This window comes from Chaetura pelagica, unplaced genomic scaffold (assembly GCF_000747805.2).
Source record: "Chaetura pelagica isolate M959 unplaced genomic scaffold, ChaPel_1.0 scaffold26, whole genome shotgun sequence".
In the NCBI taxonomy this organism is placed as follows: domain Eukaryota; kingdom Metazoa; phylum Chordata; class Aves; order Apodiformes; family Apodidae; genus Chaetura; species Chaetura pelagica.
The window spans coordinates 945,925-963,429 of NW_009953793.1; the positions used below are offsets into that span (position 1 = coordinate 945,925).

The following is a 17,505-nucleotide window of genomic DNA, read 5'->3' on the forward strand; positions in this document are numbered from 1 at the left end:
GCTCCCCCTCCTGCTCCCCGTCCTGCTCCCCCTCCTGCTCCCCCTCCGACGCCCAGCCAGCAGTTTTCCTGTTAATATGCAAAACGTGTCCTTTCTCTCCCTGACTTTAAGGCCCCCGTGTCATCAGCAGTGCTCGCTAATTGCAGTCGACACTGTTGATAGAATGAATTCAATGCCAGGCTCCCCTAACATCTGGGTTTGCTTGCCTGTCAGTAGGAACACTAACAGCTCGAGTTTGCTGAATTCTTTTACATTTTCTTGGCCCGGGACCGATACCCAAGTACGTGCAGCTGGCCAGCTGTTCGGGCCCGGTGTAACCACCGCTTTACGGGAGCAACAGGTTGGTTTTAACATTAATTCCTGGCTGTGAGACCCTCAGCTGCTCGGACGTCCCCGGGCCGCCCGCCAGGCGGTGGCAGCTGAGGCGCCCTGCAGCGCAGCCCGTCACCGCCTCATCGCCGCCGAGCTGGGCGCAAAGTCAGAAGCAGGACGGGGCTGCGGGGCCGGCGGAACACCCTGCCCTGCCCTGCTTCCCGCAACGCCCACCCGCAGGCTTCTTCCCTCTGCTCGGTGTCCAGCCCTTGCCAGCAGCACCACCTTTCAGCCGCGGTGAAGCTGGGGTAGGGCTCCCACACGGGTGTGTAGTCAGAGGACAAGGGGCAATGGTTTGATGCTTAGATGGGAGACTCGGGTGGGATTTTATAAAAGAGGGTGGGGAGAGCCTGGCCCAGGGAAGCTGTGGCTGCCCCATCCCTGGGGGTGTTGAAGGGCAGGTTGGATGGGGCTTGGAGCAGCCTGGGCTGTGGGAGGTGTCCCTGCCCATGGCAGGGGGTTCATCTAAATGATCTTTAAGGTCCCTACCAACCCAAACCATTCTATGATTCTGTGATTCCTGAAAGGTATTTCTTGGCACCCTATGCAGTTTAAAAATGAGCACACGAGTATTTTGCTCAGCTCAGCAGTCTGACAACTCCAGAGGCAAAGGCCACTTCCCACCACGCACGGCCTATGAGATATTGCTGGAAGTATTACATTGACACGAGCTCTAAAGTAAAAACCTTGCCTTATTATTAATTATTCTGTAAGAGCAGCAGAATTTTTGGCCCTGCACAAAGGACAAGGCAAATACAGGTTGTACTGGTGGGTGCTCACACCTCCAGGCTCCTGCTGTCATTTCTCCAAGTGTAAGATTAGTCTTAAGTCTAATTCACAGGAGACGTGTCACTCACACAACAGAGCTCACATCTGGTCCCTCCAACAAAACCAAACCAACCCTGACCAACAGAAAAGGGAAACAACCTGACAGGATCCAAGGGGAAAAAAACCCAAGTTTTGCTATTCCCCAGTCTGGCAGCAGTTGAGACACAGCAGGAAGGAAAGATGACACTGATCCTTGGCCATGCAGCAGGGCTGTGCTAAGGGAGAAGCCACCAAGCCCCAGGACCATCCCTGCCAGGGGACATGGGGCAGAGCACAGGCAGCCCCCCCAGACACCTTGTGCTGAGCAGCTGCCAACACCATCTTTTTGCCAGTTGCTTGGAAACCAAACAGAACTCTCACACACCGGAGGCAGGAAAGCTGCTTCCTGCTTACAGGAATGCTGCTTCCTGCTTTGAATATTTACAGTGAGAATAAATTTTTTTGGCATTGGCAAATAAGTCAGGCTGATGTTCCAGAATAACAATATGCAAAATGTTTGATATTTCCAACCCTTGAGAAGGCAACAGACCGACAGCCTCCCAGCCAAAGGGAAACAGCCAAAGCCACACCAAGACTGACTGGACACATTTCAGGGCCGGCGCTTCCCTGCGTGTGCTGCCTTCAGCTCTTTGCAGATGCCAACGGAAACAAGAACAGGGGAGAACATTCCCCACAGGGAGACAACAGACCCCACACCAGCAAACACCTCTTGATTTTAAAGGTAAAGCTGGGAAAAGGACGTTGGTTGAGTAATGGAGCAGAACACTGAAGTGATCCCATGAGTGTGGGGCAGCGAGCGGAGGAGGCCCCAACAGCTGGAGATGCTGGAGACCTGCAGCCCTGTGGAGCTGGGGCAGAGGATGCCCCAGCTGGAGCCAGCCCAGGGGAGCTGCAGGCAACCAGGCACAGGGGACAGAAGGGTTCCACGGTGGGTGCTGCAAGCCAGGAAGCAGGACAAGTGGCCTGCAAGACATGAGGCTTCACACCACAATGGCCTGACCCCAAAAGCTGTTCCTCACAGAGAAGCATGAAGCCATCCATTGTCCTTCACATCCATCAACGTGGGCAGAAGTGCTTCAGCATTGGGTAAGGACAGGTGGGAAGCACCCAGAGCAGCTGAGGCTTGGGTTGTCCTCACTCAAATTCACTGCTTCGAGTACAGACAGGACATGACAAAGAATGGACACCAGCACATGGGGTAAGGACAGGCAGCACAAGGGGAAGGTCTTGGAGCCACAGCATAAGCCTGAGCTCATTGCAGTCACATAACTGTCACCTGCTGCAGCATCACAGAGAATGACACTTTCCTCCCAACAGCACGGGATGGGCATCCCTTCCATTTCCATCGTGCTTTACAAACTAATCAAACTGCTGCACCACACAAAGTGCCAAGATGTCACCATTACACGCATCGGTACCTCCGGAGGCTTAGGTAAGCTACCATGGTCTGTCTTCAGAGCAAATAAAAGCTATTAATAAAAGAAGTCTCAGCACCAGGTCATGCAATTATGAGCTTTAGCATCTTGTCAGGTCCTCAGACATCAAACAACATAATTGTTTGGGGTTAACGCAGAGCGAGCTTCTAGTAACTGGCTTAGCAGAGCACATTTACATAATGAACAAAGGCTTTGAATTCTAATAATTTGGTATCATTTCTCAAAAAAACCCCACTTAACTAGTAGTCACTCATGCTTTGAGATCCTCCTGGCTGTCCTGGTGCCTGAACTCCACTGGTGGGACCCCATGCCTGCACAAGCAGCTGGTGGGGCACGATCTCTGTAAGCCAGAAGCAATTAAACCACAATTGCTCAGCATGTTCCCACCATCACTCACCGTGTGCTGATTCTGTACATTTCACTTGTACTTCTGTGCTGCTGCATGAAGTTCAATTATTCTCTTACATCTGTTTCACTCACTAAAAAGAACAACCCCACCATCACACACATACCTGTGGAGATTTTCCTGTCATGCTGAAGTTTTGCAGCAGGTCACACATGTTATGAGCTCTGGCTTAGCTTCAGCCATCGGTTTCACAGGGATCAAGGCTAGGTCTGCTGTGATGACTGACATGGCAGTGGCCTCCTCCTTCAAGCCACAGTTTGAGCAGGATGATGTGGTAGTTGGGAGCACTGAGCTGGACAAGTACCTCATGGAGGAGCTACTTGCCTGCAGTAAGGAGATTCCTGATTTATCAGCCATACCATGTGCACCTACGACTTCTACAAAGGCAAAATGATCTTTGACTGCCCTTCATCCTGCCCAGCACAACCCATGTCTTTATAATCTTATGTAGGCAAAACTATCCCAGCTACCAAAGCCTAAGAAGGGATGCAGGAGCAGCCCCACCTGATATGTTAGAGCTAGGCAGCTCAGAGCAGGGTGCTCCTTCAGAACACATGGTACTTTGCTAATTGGTCTCTTGTGCATCTGGCAGTTAATTTTTTTAACATCACCTGCAAGGGCAACACTCCTGCAGCTGGTGGTGGATCAAGAGTGGAGATCCACCCAGCATTGGTAGCTCCCTGGGACAATGCTGATGCCCAGGGGACTCTGCTGCCCCTGGTCCAGCTGTCGCACGGGAGCCACGTGCAGTTGCAGACCCTCCCAAAGCAGGAGGCCAGGAGCTGCTTCCTGGCAAAGGGAACAGCCCCAGGGCCACAAGCCTGTCAGGAGCCCAGCAGATGGGCTACACTGTTGTTTCCTACAAGATTGTAACTTCAGAACTACCAAACACTACAAAATGTCAGGAAGTGGGTGATATTTACATAAACAAACTTTGGCTCCTCTGGAAGCGTTTCCTTTGCAAAATTAAATGCTGGTTATAGAGTAGATGAAATGTAATAAATTAAGAATTAATAATCTGAGGACTATTTATAAATGTTTGGATCTGCTTGCAAATGCAGCCATCTGTGTATTGCTCAAGGCCATGTTTTATTTAAACAAAAAGCTATTTGAGAAGATAACAGCAGGAACAGCAACACAACAAAGCGCCCTGCTCAGGGTAGCACACCACAGGTATCCATCTTGCTTGCATCTAGGACTTTACAGACTGTGAGACAAGTCGCTGCTCTGGGCACAGGTCTGCTCTGCAGAGCCAGGTGAGCTGCAGGACAGCCAAAGCCAGCAGCAGAGTTACAGCAGAGGGCTGGGATGGGTGCCCATGCCTGGACAGACCAAGCACAGCATCAGGTCCTGCCTGCGTGATGCTCGGGGGCTGTGGTGAGAGCCCAGTGCCCAGACCCAGCTCCCCAGCCAGCACCAGTGCCACCCAAGCTGGGAATGCTGCCCACAAGCAGCTCCAGCTGCCTGACATCCATGGCAGCCCTTCAGGAAAATTAAACCTAAATTAAGGGAGCTTTCCTCTCCCCATTTTTCCCATTCTGCTCAGCTTGCTATGTCTCTTCCACAGTGATTTGGTACTTTTTGGATTTAACCTGGCAGAGCTTCACAGCTGATGTACACCATGGACCCCAGAGGAGCTGTGGTGACTTGCCCTGCAGCGTGTAACTACCCCTGTACCCAGCACCTCAGGGCTTGCTCATCCTCCTGACAAATGTTAAAACCTGTGTAATCTTCCCCTCTTTACAGAGATATAGTGCATTGGCTTTAAACACTGAGGTTAACATGAGTCAAGCATTCAAAGGAAAACTTGTTTGGCTCCAGACAATGTGCAGGCACTGCTGGGCTTTCCCTGTGAACCTACAGCCTGTGACTGTACACCCACAAGGGCCACTTCTCTGCTTCCTTCCAAGGTCAGGGGAGAGCAGATGGAGCAGTGTGCTCTTTCTCCAGAGAAAAGAAGTTGCAGTATTTGAAAAGAGCTTATGATGCTGGTGTAAGGAACATGGAGATAGAGTTGACAGCTCTGGCTGCCCTGTGCACAATCCTGAAGCTGGTTTCACCAACCTGCATGTTTTCCATGCCCCACTGTTACACAAAAATCCCTCTGAAAATCCCACTCTGGCCTCACCATGTCAGTAACAAGCCCTGAGCCATGGCTGCAGCAAGCTGGCACAGACTCACCAGTGTAGGTGGACTTCTGCTCAGTCTGTTCCCTGAAAAACAACAGATGTGAAGACAATGACAAGACACTGCCCAAAAATTACTGCCCTTTCTTTCAGAAACAAGTGTCTGCTTCTTTTAAACTTTTTTTTCATAAATATCTTGGTATTTATAAAAGATGACATCTATAATCTGAAAAGATTCTGCACCACTGAATTTCTCTTGTACGTCTGCTTTTAAAGGCGGGGGGGGAAGAAATCCATTAACTGCCTTAAGTTTGGGATCTTCCACTTCTGGGAAGCAGTCTCACAGCCATCTGGTCTCCAAAAGACGGGGGAAGCAATGCTGGTCTCCCCTGCAGGAACATGCAACAAGTTGTGAAGCTGGCCAAGTATGTTTTAAAAATACTGAGTTGCCCCAAATGAGGTTCCAAAATAAAATGCACAAACACACACAGAACTGTAATTCCAGCAGGAGCATGCCAAAGCTCACTCCAGAAGTCGTGCAGCTCCCACGGCTCTTGGGCAGCCTCTGTGGCATTTCTCCCTCAAAATAACTTGCTTCAATACCCAGATGGTGCTGCTCCTTTGCTTGCTCTCAGGGCTCTGTCACAGCAGCCCTTCCCCTGCCTCTCTGGGTCCCTTCTTAGAGCCTCCATCTGCTTCTGACTTTGCAACCTTGAGCACCCCAGCCAGAGCCAACCTCCCTCCCCAGGAGCCCAAGACCCCTTGAGCTCAGGTTTACCCTGCAGGACTTGCCCTTGTTCCTGCCTGTTCTGTCTCTTGGTTCCACAGGGAGCAATTCCTGTCTGTTTCACAAGGCACTGTATGTGAGCCACTAGGCATTACCAATATTACATTCATGGAGCTCCTATCATCAGCTATATACTCAACTGTGGCATCTAGATTTTTCTGATGTTCATCCTCCTCAGACATTTTTGGTTAACTGCTAATTGTAATTTGCTTACATACATTTTATATCCATCTTATGTAACATCCATCTTATGTAACATAATCAGTTAAAAAATAAATTACATCAATTTCCCTTCCATTTAATAGAATCTTATTCAGGAGTTTCAGCTCCAAAATAAAGATCCCAGACCTGAAATGTTCTTTCTAATCTATAATTTATACTGAAAGACTAATCTGCAATACAAAATTGCATGACTGGTTTGCAGCAAATATGATGCAGCAAATTGGTTTCTAAATACAGGCAAAGGTTAAGTTTCTTCTTATAATAATCAATGAATAATATAAACATTAATTATCATCAAGATATTATAAAGAAAATAATCAAATTCTCAAGAAACCCAGAATGAAAGCTGTGGGATTTATGAATGTAGCATAATATACCCAAAGTGACCATTCTGCAAAGCTGTTTGGGATTCATGCCTGCAGTTAAAACCAGGGCTCCTGCCCAGGCTGCCACATATCAGACTGGCCTGCAATGTCTGCAGGAGCCCTCCATGCACAGGTGTCCTGTCTCCCTGTAGGAAGGGACATGAGAAATCACACCACAACAGTCAAAACCCACCAGAGCTCCACAAAACCTTCACCAGGGCAGGTGTGAAATGGTTCAGCACCACATGAGAAAGACAGGTTGGTTTTTTGAATGACTGCACAGACTGAGAACCAAATAGTTCAAAGACACAACCTAAGGGAAATTTATTTAAAGTTCTCATTCCAGGCCTGACAACACCCCAGAAGCTTCTCCACTCCTGATACAAGAGCGCCCTACATTTTAAAACCTGTAGATTCCATATCTCTTCTTGGAAGCTTCAGTGGAGGGATCTTTGGTAAAACCTCTTTTGCATAAAGTGATTCAAGAAGTCCAGCTTCTCGAAGAGCTAGCTCAACACGAAGTCGAGGGTCAGAAATGATCTGTTAATATAAACCACAGCAATAGTAATTAGAAACAAATCAATACTTTCCTCATGTCCACAGTGTGTCTTCCAGGTTATCTGTAGATGCATATATTTTAGAAGTTTTAAAAGATAGTAAAAAAATAGTGTTCATAAAATAAAGCCTTCAGAAGCAGAGAAACTCTACACTGAACAAGCCTTACACTGCACATATCTTGATATTATCCTTTTTAATACTAATGATCACAAACTATTTCCACCAAGAGTCCTGCTTGTCATTCCTCAGCAAAACTGCAAGGGTAGATGAGAAACTGAGTGACTTAATTCAGCCTACTCACTGAAGAGTTGCTGACTTCTCTAATGTTCCCCATCAATACAGCCCTGCTGTCAGCACAAGACTCCTAATCCCTTCCTGCTTGTTTCTATGGAATCCGAGTGCTTCAAAAGCTTTTAGGATTCTTCTCATAGCTTTGCCTTGTGACTACATGGCAATATTTTACATAACAACAATTAATGTCCAGGGAAATTACTTCTGTGGTTTGTCAAAAGGTTACTTCACAAAATTTGCAGCCTCTCTCAAGTCCTTCTTCCATGGGCTAAATTGGGGGAGCACTGAGAGCACAAGGGAGTGTCACATCCCCTTCAGTTCTAGCCCTGCTGGGATGAGCAGCCCTGGGGAGCATCAGCCACAAGCCCTGCAGCTCTGGGCTGGAGCACAAACATGCTTGACAGGAACCACGGGTTGCAGCCTGTGCTTTCCAAATCCTGCCTGGGGTTGAAACAGGAAGAATAATCTGAGAATTCCAGTACCAATCCCAAATACATTTGTCCAGAGCATTTTCAAGCTTTGGCTTTTCAGAACATCACATATTAATCAGATTTGGGAAAACATTAATAGCCAGATCTCATGTACCACATCTCTCCTTTACCAAACTGAGAAGCTTTAAAACGTCTTAAAATGGGAATTGCTGGACAAGTTTAGTTATAGACATCATTACATTTCAGCTTATTCAGTGCTAAAAGAAAGCTTTTATGCCACAGAATTATATCATAGCCTTTCTCTTTCTCTAGACATAATTTTCAAATTCCAGAGTGGGAATAATTTCAAATGCATAGACTGAGCAGATGGGGAACAGTAAGGGAATTAAAAAAAAAAAAAAGTTGCGGAGATCCATTTGAAATTGAGCTAACAGTGGCCTCAGCAACCTGAGCCACTGAAAACAGGAGCAGTTACTTCCATTTCCTGGTTCATTTACACCTCACTTCTCCTTTAGACCTTGCATTTCACATCCCAACAGATCTCAATTCCAGAAACAGTGTAAACACAGCCAAGATACTAAGTTTCATCTTAAGGCATTTCTGCTGTGCAAAGTCTTCCAAGAAAAGAGAATACCTCACAATTACAAACCCTTTTTGTGTACAGTCACTTCAAATACCTAGTACACCACTAACTGGAGAAGGTGAAAAGGAGGCCCTCTTCTAATTAGATGTATAAAACATGTAAAAGGGCTGAGGTTTGAAATGAGAAAATAGCAAGCAGGTCAGCCAAAGCAAACACAGGAACTGCCCAAGGCTCCATTTAGCCCAGTGTCATTGCTCCAGCAGTGGGCACAGGAGATGCTCAGGAGCCCTGAACTGGATCTGAAGGGATCTCTGTGGTCCACTCTTGTGCTCCTCCAGCAACTACACTGGGTCAGAGAGATGACTCCACCCATTTCTCCCAGTGTTTTTATTTTTACACAAATTACACTCTGCATTCAACTGTTCATGTTGCTATTCAGGACACAGCATTAATATTCCTATCATGTTTCATTAAGAGATACGTGCAGACAATAAACTCTGTAGTGTGATTACAGACAATTACCTGCTGTTCATTGTATGTGTGCAACTTAAACAGTGGCTTCTGAAGATCAAAATCTTCTTTGGCTCCAACACCCATCCGAGCTTTAGATGCCACCGTATCAGCCACTACTCGAGCGGGATCGGACTTTGCAACCACAGCAACCTGAAATACAGGGTGTGACAGGAACCACTTATCTAAGACCTAAGATGAGAAAGAGTCATCACCAATAACAAATCCTTTGACAACGTGATCATTTACTTGGTGTGAAAATTTCCAAAGTTGTCTTAAACCACCTTGTATCCATACAAAATAAGTTCTAATGCTTAAAACTTGATGCAGAGTAAAACCGCTTTGACAGAGAACAGTCACTGGGGAGATTATTTCCTGTTTCCCAATGGAGACAATTTAATTGGCTAGACCTGATGCAGGACTGTGCATGCCCAGAAATGCTGTGGAGAACTGCCTGCTATGTGGGCAGGGACATTTTTCACAAAGAGAAAATCAGCCATTGGAATCATCTCCCCAGAGACGTGGTGGATTCCCCAGCGCTGGACGGGGTGCTGGGCCCTCTTGTCTAGACCACATTTTTGCCAAGAAAGGTTGCACCAGGTGTTCCTTGAGGTCCCTTCCAACCTGGTATTCTGTGATTCTAATAAAAATGCACTGATGACCTAAAGTAAACAATGTTAATACTGCAAAATATTTGATCAAATCAGATTATTAAAATAGAGCATTATTGACTAGAAAAGAGCCTGAGTCTAATAGTTTAAAAAGTGACTGAAATGACAAATAATCCCTTAGGTTTCTTCATCCTTATTATGCTCAGCTCTCCCACAGGAGATGGCTTTGAGCACCTGGCCTATATTATACTTCTTTCTTCTTGACTTTGTAGACCCAGATGCTGAAGTGAAATCACTGAGAAGGCCACAAACAGTCCATGAGGGACTAGGGAAGAATTCCTTAGATGAGTAATCCTGAAGCCAAAGGACACACTGAAAGTGAGGTCAAGGCTGCATCAAATACCATATTTTTAACCATGGGCAGTCCTAGGGAGAAAGCTGCTGCATTAGTGCTGTTTAAGTTATCCAAAATCCAAGAGCTTTGAAGAGCACCTTTTTTTCTCTCCTTTATTTTCCTTTGGCTGCACATTTAGGCTTTAGTTCCTGAAGTGTAAAGAATGTGAATTCCAGATTTTTCCTTTCAAACTTTGGAGGAAAACCAAGGAGATCAGATTTAAAAAAATATAAATTAAGGGAAAATTACTCCTTCAAAAGTCATGAGTAGAAAAAAAGAACCACACTACATTTACTATGACAAATATAAGCAAGCATTTTTCCGGCATGTTCTTTACAAAATAACGTGCAAAGGTTCTACAGAGAGTTAAATCTTGCTCTGAAGAAAGGTTGTCCAAGGTTTTAAGTTTTCAGAATTTAAACTGAGGCAGACTTATGATGATCAGAAAAAAAATATTAAAAAACCAACCAAACAAACAAACAAAGGGGAGATCACATCCAACCCAGAAAAGAATATTATCTACCTGTGTTCAGATATCAACAGCTTCCACAGTGCAATGTTCAAGCACACCAGATTTATGACATGGCAAAATTACTGTTAAACTCACGCCAAAAGTGCATGTTAACATCTTCAGTTATTTGCTCTTGATAGATTGTTCTTTCAGTCCTTCCCCTAATGTGACAGTGTGTTTGCATCATTAGTGCTTATGAGAGCAGTGCAGACAGAAGAGGAGCCACCTGCTGTCGGAGGGCTTCAAGGCATTTCTCCTTCTCCTCTTCCTCACGGGCTGCTCGAAGGGCCTGTTCCTTTTTCTCCAGCAACCGTTTTTCTAGTACTGCTTGTCTGAACTTCACCCTGCAAGACAGCACAGGTACAAATGGGAAAAACATCTCTCGAGCCTCATTTAAAATTTGTTATGAAAGTTCAGTTTGAAAACCAGTCTGATGTTTTCTACACCCACCTAATAACAGTATGGTGGTTCATCAAAACACCTGAAAAGGGCAAAAAGTGCTTTTCCATTTGAATGTGTTACTTTTGTTGGAGTTTTTTGGTTTGGGGTTTTTGGGGAAGCAGGGCTTGGGGAGTTGCATTTTTTTAATTTGTTTTGGGGTTTTGTTTGTTTTAAACAACTTGACTAACTTTTTAGATTCCATTTCTGCAAGGCAGATTTTCCCTAGCATGCTTTATATAGCCTGTTGCTCTTTTTTCATCCCCATTTTCTTTGCCAAGAAGAAATGTTCTCTGACATCTGTATATAGCAGAACAACTGTTTCCTATAACCTCTTCCATAAAAAGAAACACATCACTCCCCAGCCTGTTCCTTGAAGTAAGAAAACTTGATAATTACATCCCTCTTCAAAAGGAAAAAAACCTGGAGATTAACACCAATAATCCTGGAACTTTCCCTACTTTATTCTTCCTGGTCAGCTTTTCACACCAGGCTTTTGCAGCCCCAGCAGCATTACCAGCACCTAATTTCCTAACAACCCCCCATCCACTGCCAAGCTCCACTTCTCATGAAGCTGTAAGGTAGTCTTTGGGGTGTCACTTCTAGTCCTTATACAGGATTTACCATTGCAATGCTTTGAATTCAGAGAATTACCCTAATTTGCCCTTCAAATTTTAACCTGCCTTCAGAAAAATGGAGCAGAAAAAGCTGCTTCCACTGCAATAAAACATGTATTTTCATTTTCTTACTCTCAAAATTTTAGTAAGCTCAAAGGAGTACATAACTTGTGCTAGAAACTGCAAGAATCAGAAGTAAATGTACAGTTATGTTGGTAGTTAGAAAAGACCACTGCATCAATAATCCAATAACAATTACCAGTGCAAACAAATTTGTCCCAGGAGAGTGGTACGAAGCTGCCTGAGGGTGCCCCAGAGAGGATTTGTTTCTTACTTGTGCTTCAGGCAGGTGAATGCTTCAGTAGTAACCTTCAGAGGTAGTTCTGTTCCAGGGAGAAACCCTGACCTTTTTATATGAAGTAAATTTAATAAAAGCAGATATTCTTATTTCTTTTCAAAAATTAAAATAATTCTATTATATTGAAAACCTTTCACTCTGTTTGAGCTGACTGCTTTGATACATGTTCTAAAATACTCCAGTGTTATCAAATATGAAATTCAGTACCCTGGAAACCCCTGTAAATTACTAAAAAAGGACAACTGAGGGGCACTCATCCAGGACTAATTTAAACACTTTGTCTCCCCTGTAGAAGTCTGCAGGCACATGGGAACATAAAGCATTGCTAAATGGAAACATTTTATGGCATTTCTGCAGGAGTGATTGGTGCAGCATTTCTTGCTCCTAAGGTGGTTCATGTTTTTATTACTATGCTATTCTAAGGAGCTCATGAATAAAAGTCCAGAGGAGGCCACAAAGATGATCCAAGGGCTGGAGCAGCTCTGCTCTGGAGACAGGCTGGGAGAGTTGGGGTGTTTAGTCTGGAGAAGAGAAGGCTCCAGGGAGACCTTAGAGCACCTTCCAGTGCCTGGAGGGGCTCCAGGAAAAATGGGGAGAGGCTTGGGACAAGGGCAGGGAGGGATGGGACAAAGGGTAATGGATCAAAACTGGAAAAGGGGAGATTTAGGTTGGACATTAGGAAGAAATTAATCCCTGTGAGGGTGGTGAGACCCTGGCCCTGGTTGCCCAGAGAAGCTGTGGCTGCCCCATCCCTGGAAGTGTTGAAGGGCAGGTTGGATGGGGCTTGAAGCAACCTGGGCTGGTGGGAGGTGTCCCATGCAGGGGGGTGGGACGGGGTGATTTTTAACATCCCTTCCAACCCAAACCATTCCATGATCCTACTCAGGCTGGAGAGACCAAGGCCAGTATTAACACAGATGAAGTTTCCTGGTCAAAGGGCAATGGCAGAGCTGTGAAACCTACACCCAGGGAAGGCAGAAAACTTTTAAATACACATTAAAATTGTGTTTCTAATTCAGAACATTCTTCAAATAGTTTTTAGACTTGGCTTAAAATGTTTATTTCTACATCAAGTCAATTGTCTTTCACTCTACTGCACCAATATTTTAGCTACTATTTCTTCAAAGTTAATTTTATAGAAAAGCTTAAAATTAAAATGCTTTAATATTAAATTTTGACTTTAAATGCCACAGTAAGTAACAATTTTAATAAATCAGCAGCCAAAAAAAATGAGCTTAGCTGATTAGTTTCAGTAAAGCAACCTTTCTGAAGCACTGGGTGTACACACTTATGTGATTTTTGATAAACGTAATTTCAATAAAACTCTGCGTTCAGACACTGCCTCATAAACATTCCATAAGAAATAATAAACTACTGCATTTACTATGAAACCTTTAGCAAAACTTTGGAAGACTGGTGAGGTTTTTTGCCCTGTACCACAACTTCTGCAGCCGTTTCCAGATGAACCAGCCTCCTGCCAGCCCAGAGGCAGTTCCTGTGCAGGGGGGAGGAGCAGGAGCAGCCTCGGCGCCCCAGGGGCTGCAGCTCTGCCCCCCGCCAGGGGCTCTGCCTGGGCTCAGCACAACACTCTGTGCCACACTTGTTACTGCTGTTCATGCAGAGCTACATCTCTCTGCCCTGATGAACGCTTTTGGAGGAGAAAAGCACGGAGTCATTTCAAAGAGTCATTCATCTCCACAACGAGTAAGCACTTCTCTGTAACCCGCTCTGTTTGGCACAGGGTGCCAGCTCTGGGTAACACGAAGCCAAACTTCTAATGACTTCTGACTCATAATAGCCCGGAGGTGTGATTATTTCCTTCCTGCATTCCTCAATGAACTGTGCCATTTTCTTGTATTTTATTCTCCAACGTTCATTAGCATAAGAAAAGAACCCTCCCCAATGCCACAGAGCAGTACACAGGTTATAAGAAAAGTAATTTTTCTCCTGATCAGTTCAGCTGAAAACTCAGTAATTCAAGAACGTGTGTTTCTTCTGCTATGAGCTGAATTCAGGCAGGAATTTTAAGGAAAGGCGTAGATACCAGCAGCTTGAGGATACAGACATGTGACAGCAAAGTATCATCCATCACAAGGTAAGTTTGAAGCCATGTTTCCCACAGAATGCTTAACACCAAGTTCAATATTCTAATGCCAATAGGACTTTAACCCTATTTTTAATTATGTTTCTGGTCCACACAACTTGGTGGCTCACTCTATGTAAAAAAAGCAACCCTGTGATTTGAGAGCAATTATAACCAGACTACAGACAGGGCTTTTTTTGTTGTTGTTGTTTATGCTCCTCTGTGACCAAGGAGTTCCTTTATGAAATCAACTATTTCTTCAACAGGTCATTACAGGCCACATTCTGCAACCAAGACTTGGCAAGGATTGAAATGTTAACAGGCTGAAGTCCTGAATTACATCAAACAGATGAAGAGCATCTACAACTAGATGTGCAGTTCAAGACCCTCTAAAAGAATATCTTTGAGGCTGTCAAGTGCTTCATGTGCTCCTCAGACTTCCCTCTCAAACAAACCAAACCTGACTATAAATAATTTTGCAAAGTGGGAATGTAGAAGGTGGTATTACCCAGCTACAATTAAAAAGATCACAAAGGGAGCTGATTTTCATGAGCCTACCCTGTAATGACGACAACAGTTTATCACTGACAAAGGTCTAGACTTTGATGGATATGAATGAACTCAAGCTACCAAATCAATTGCATCCAGGACACAACCATGAGACAACCTTGGTAGATAGACTGGGGGAACTGGCAAACAGGAAGAAAAAAAACCCAAAACCAAACCTATCTCAATTTATTCTAATTTAGCAAGTTGGGAGATCAAAGCAAATTAGTTCCAGTTGATACTATAGGTATTCTCATTTAGTTTCTTTTACCTCTCTCTGTCTTTAACTGCTTGTTCAGCCAATAATCTTCTTAATTCCTCCAGACGTCGCAGATCTTCCTCTTCCTGTTCTTGCCACTTGAGCTGCTTCTCAGCCCAGTACTGCTTCACCTGGAGTTTGAACACAGTATAAACACAGTGACAATCACTCACAAGCCAAGGCAGCATGAACAAATAATGAGAAGCATTAAGTGAAAGAAAATCCAATGTTCATCTTTTTATACTAAAATTTATGTATTAGAACAGTATCCTAAGAATTTTAATAATCTAATAAAAAGTTAATTACAAAAAATAATTATAAAAGTAATTGAAATTATACCTCAATAATCTGTTGAACTTGCCACTAAATGCATAAAGTTCCTCTGAAGGTCTGAGACCTCATCCTACCTCCCAAACACAGGCAATCACTTACAATGAAATTTACTTACAGAATCATCTCACAAAAGAAAACCTTCATAAAATAGTAACAAAAATAATTTCTGTATCAGCCTCTTTTGAAGGTTTCAGTTGAAGTGGCAGTCAAAATACCATTCACTTGTATGTGATTGTTTTTGTGCAGAAAAACCTGTAACTATTCAGAATAAAACAGGTCTTCCAAATGGTGCTTCTGCTTCAGAATTCCCGACCTCTCACCCAATCATTTCTTTAGCAGCCCATCTTTACACATGAAGGACATGAAAACAAAGATGGCACTTAACCCCACTGCCTAGAATGCTTCTATATTTTTTTTAATACTTACACTCGTGAAGCCTCTCTTTTGCAATTCTTCCCTGTCTGTAATTCCACATTCCCTGAAAGGTTTCTCCTAGGCTCTAGTTAGGGCACAGTGGAAATCCCATGTTTAAATATATAGGAAAAAAATTCTGGGGGTTCTGCAGTCCCAGAGAGCAAGAGCAGCATTGGTGTTCAGGATTTCATGCACCTGGCACAGCCTGCCCAGGTTCCACAGGAGCAGTGTGCGGACATTTCTCCTCTGTTCATGGACACTGTAGATGGGCATGTTCCCCTCCTGCTGCCCCTGCACCCAGAGGAGCAGCAGCTGCAGAAGTCTGGCAGCCTTTCCCAAGGACCTCGGAGGTCACCTATTCAAATGAAACCAAGGCTGCTGACCCCAAGCAGCTGCTGTTCCAGCCGTGCACAGGCAGGGGGCTGCTCTGGAGGGACGCGGCACACAGACCAGAGAGAGGGGGAAGTCTGCAGGGCCAGAACACTGACTGATCAGGGAACACTGCTGGGGACTGGGGCAGCACAGCCTCACCAGTCCCTCCTGCCAGGGCAAACCCAGCAGGAGGAAAGACAAACATGCAGAACAAGCTGGAACAAAAAGCAAAGCAGCAGCAAAGTGTCTTATAACCTCGGCAGCAAGACACCATGAAACACAGGCTGCCCCTCCCTGTACCTGTTCCAGTGCTGGTGCAGAAACCAGTCTCACCATGACATGCTCTACTCATTATCCACACCAGCCAAAACTTCATCATGGCATCTCACCCTGGACACTCTCATGGAGAAGATGAATGCAGACAACAAATGTAGAAGTTCTGCCTTCATTTGTTATCTTGTAACTTTAAATCCAGCATGTTAGAACAGCAACAACACATCAACCAAGACCAAATGCCAGGAAACATATGTCAGCATGTAAAAAAAAACCCCAACAAATACACAATGAAGTTTTGTAGCAGATTGCATGTGCACATAATCTGGAAAAATTCCTGTCTTTTTATAGAAGTTTATCTCTAAAATTTCACCACCAATATCTACAATAACCCTATTAAAGATAAAACTAATAGTGGTTTAAACTGAGATTCTCTGAAAGTGCATGTTTTGCAACCACATAAACGTGGCTTTCTCAGCTTTGGACACTGAAATGACAGTCTCAAACATTAGACATAATTTGGTCTTTTTTATCCTCAAAGTTGAAATAAGGATAAAACCACGAGTTACCTGGTCAGACCTCATAGCTGAGCAGGGCTCTGGACTAGACACCTCCTGAGGTCCCTTCCAATGTGAACTTTTCTGATTTCTATGAAAAGAGCATTTTGTGCATCTTGAAGGAAAGATAAACCTCTCTTGAAACTGACTTTTAGACAATGAGTTGCCATGTTGGTAACTGTATTATCTAGCATAGTTTAACACAAAGATTGTGCTCTGTCAAGAACATACATTGCTTCCTTATGACAAACTGCAGAAAAAGATTAAAATCAAGTGACCAATGTAACTAGCAACTTCTTCAGCTGGAGAAGAAATTGGATACATGCAGTGTACAAGCACAGTCAGGACCAAGAAGACTGAACTCACAAATACAATGAAACCAATTTGAAATTAGGCAGCTTTTCAAATGTTGGCTCTGGGGACTTGCAGCAATGACAAATAATGAGGAGATAACGGCCTCCAGCTGCAGACAAGAAGGCTTCAGCAGCTTCAGCTTCTTTTCTCCAGGTGGCACTTTCAGTCAAGTGCTTCTTGGCAGAACTGTTGATAGAACCAAACTCAATGGCTTTGCAAACTACCACTAGGAACACAATAAACCACAAGAGCTTGTGCACTTGACCTGCTTCACATGGCATGAAGATGGATTTCTTTGGGCAAAGCAAGGAAAATATATTTGAGTGCTATAAAAATAGACAGAAAAATTCCAAGTAGTGTAGGACTTCATTTTCATTCTTCTGCTCTGGAAGTTTCACCCACCCACAAGTGATTTCTTTTGCTCTGCTGTAATTTCTTTTCTGCTTTTAATAAGTGTTGTAAATTATTCT

General features: G+C 44.3%; 2 protein-coding genes across 2 annotated transcripts in view; one reads left to right on the top strand and one right to left on the bottom strand.

Moving 5' to 3' along the window:
* Positions 1 to 2,496: 2,496 nt before the first annotated feature.
* Positions 2,497 to 5,191, top strand: UPP2 (uridine phosphorylase 2). Its single transcript, XM_010001079.1, is given in 4 exon segments — positions 2,497 to 2,632; positions 3,237 to 3,386; positions 3,389 to 3,427; positions 4,953 to 5,191. Coding segments are annotated over 4 exon segments (564 nt in total).
* Positions 5,192 to 6,935: 1,744 nt separating this feature from the next.
* Positions 6,936 to 17,505, bottom strand: part of CCDC148 (coiled-coil domain containing 148) — a 35,268-nt gene continuing 24,698 nt past the window's right edge. The window contains exons 11-14 of the mRNA XM_010001068.1: positions 14,745 to 14,863; positions 10,658 to 10,775; positions 8,928 to 9,068; positions 6,936 to 7,082 (exon numbers count right to left, since the gene is read on the bottom strand). Of these exons, the coding sequence (XP_009999370.1) occupies positions 6,936 to 7,082; positions 8,928 to 9,068; positions 10,658 to 10,775; positions 14,745 to 14,863 (525 nt within the window). The remainder of the gene's footprint in view (positions 7,083 to 8,927; positions 9,069 to 10,657; positions 10,776 to 14,744; positions 14,864 to 17,505) is intronic.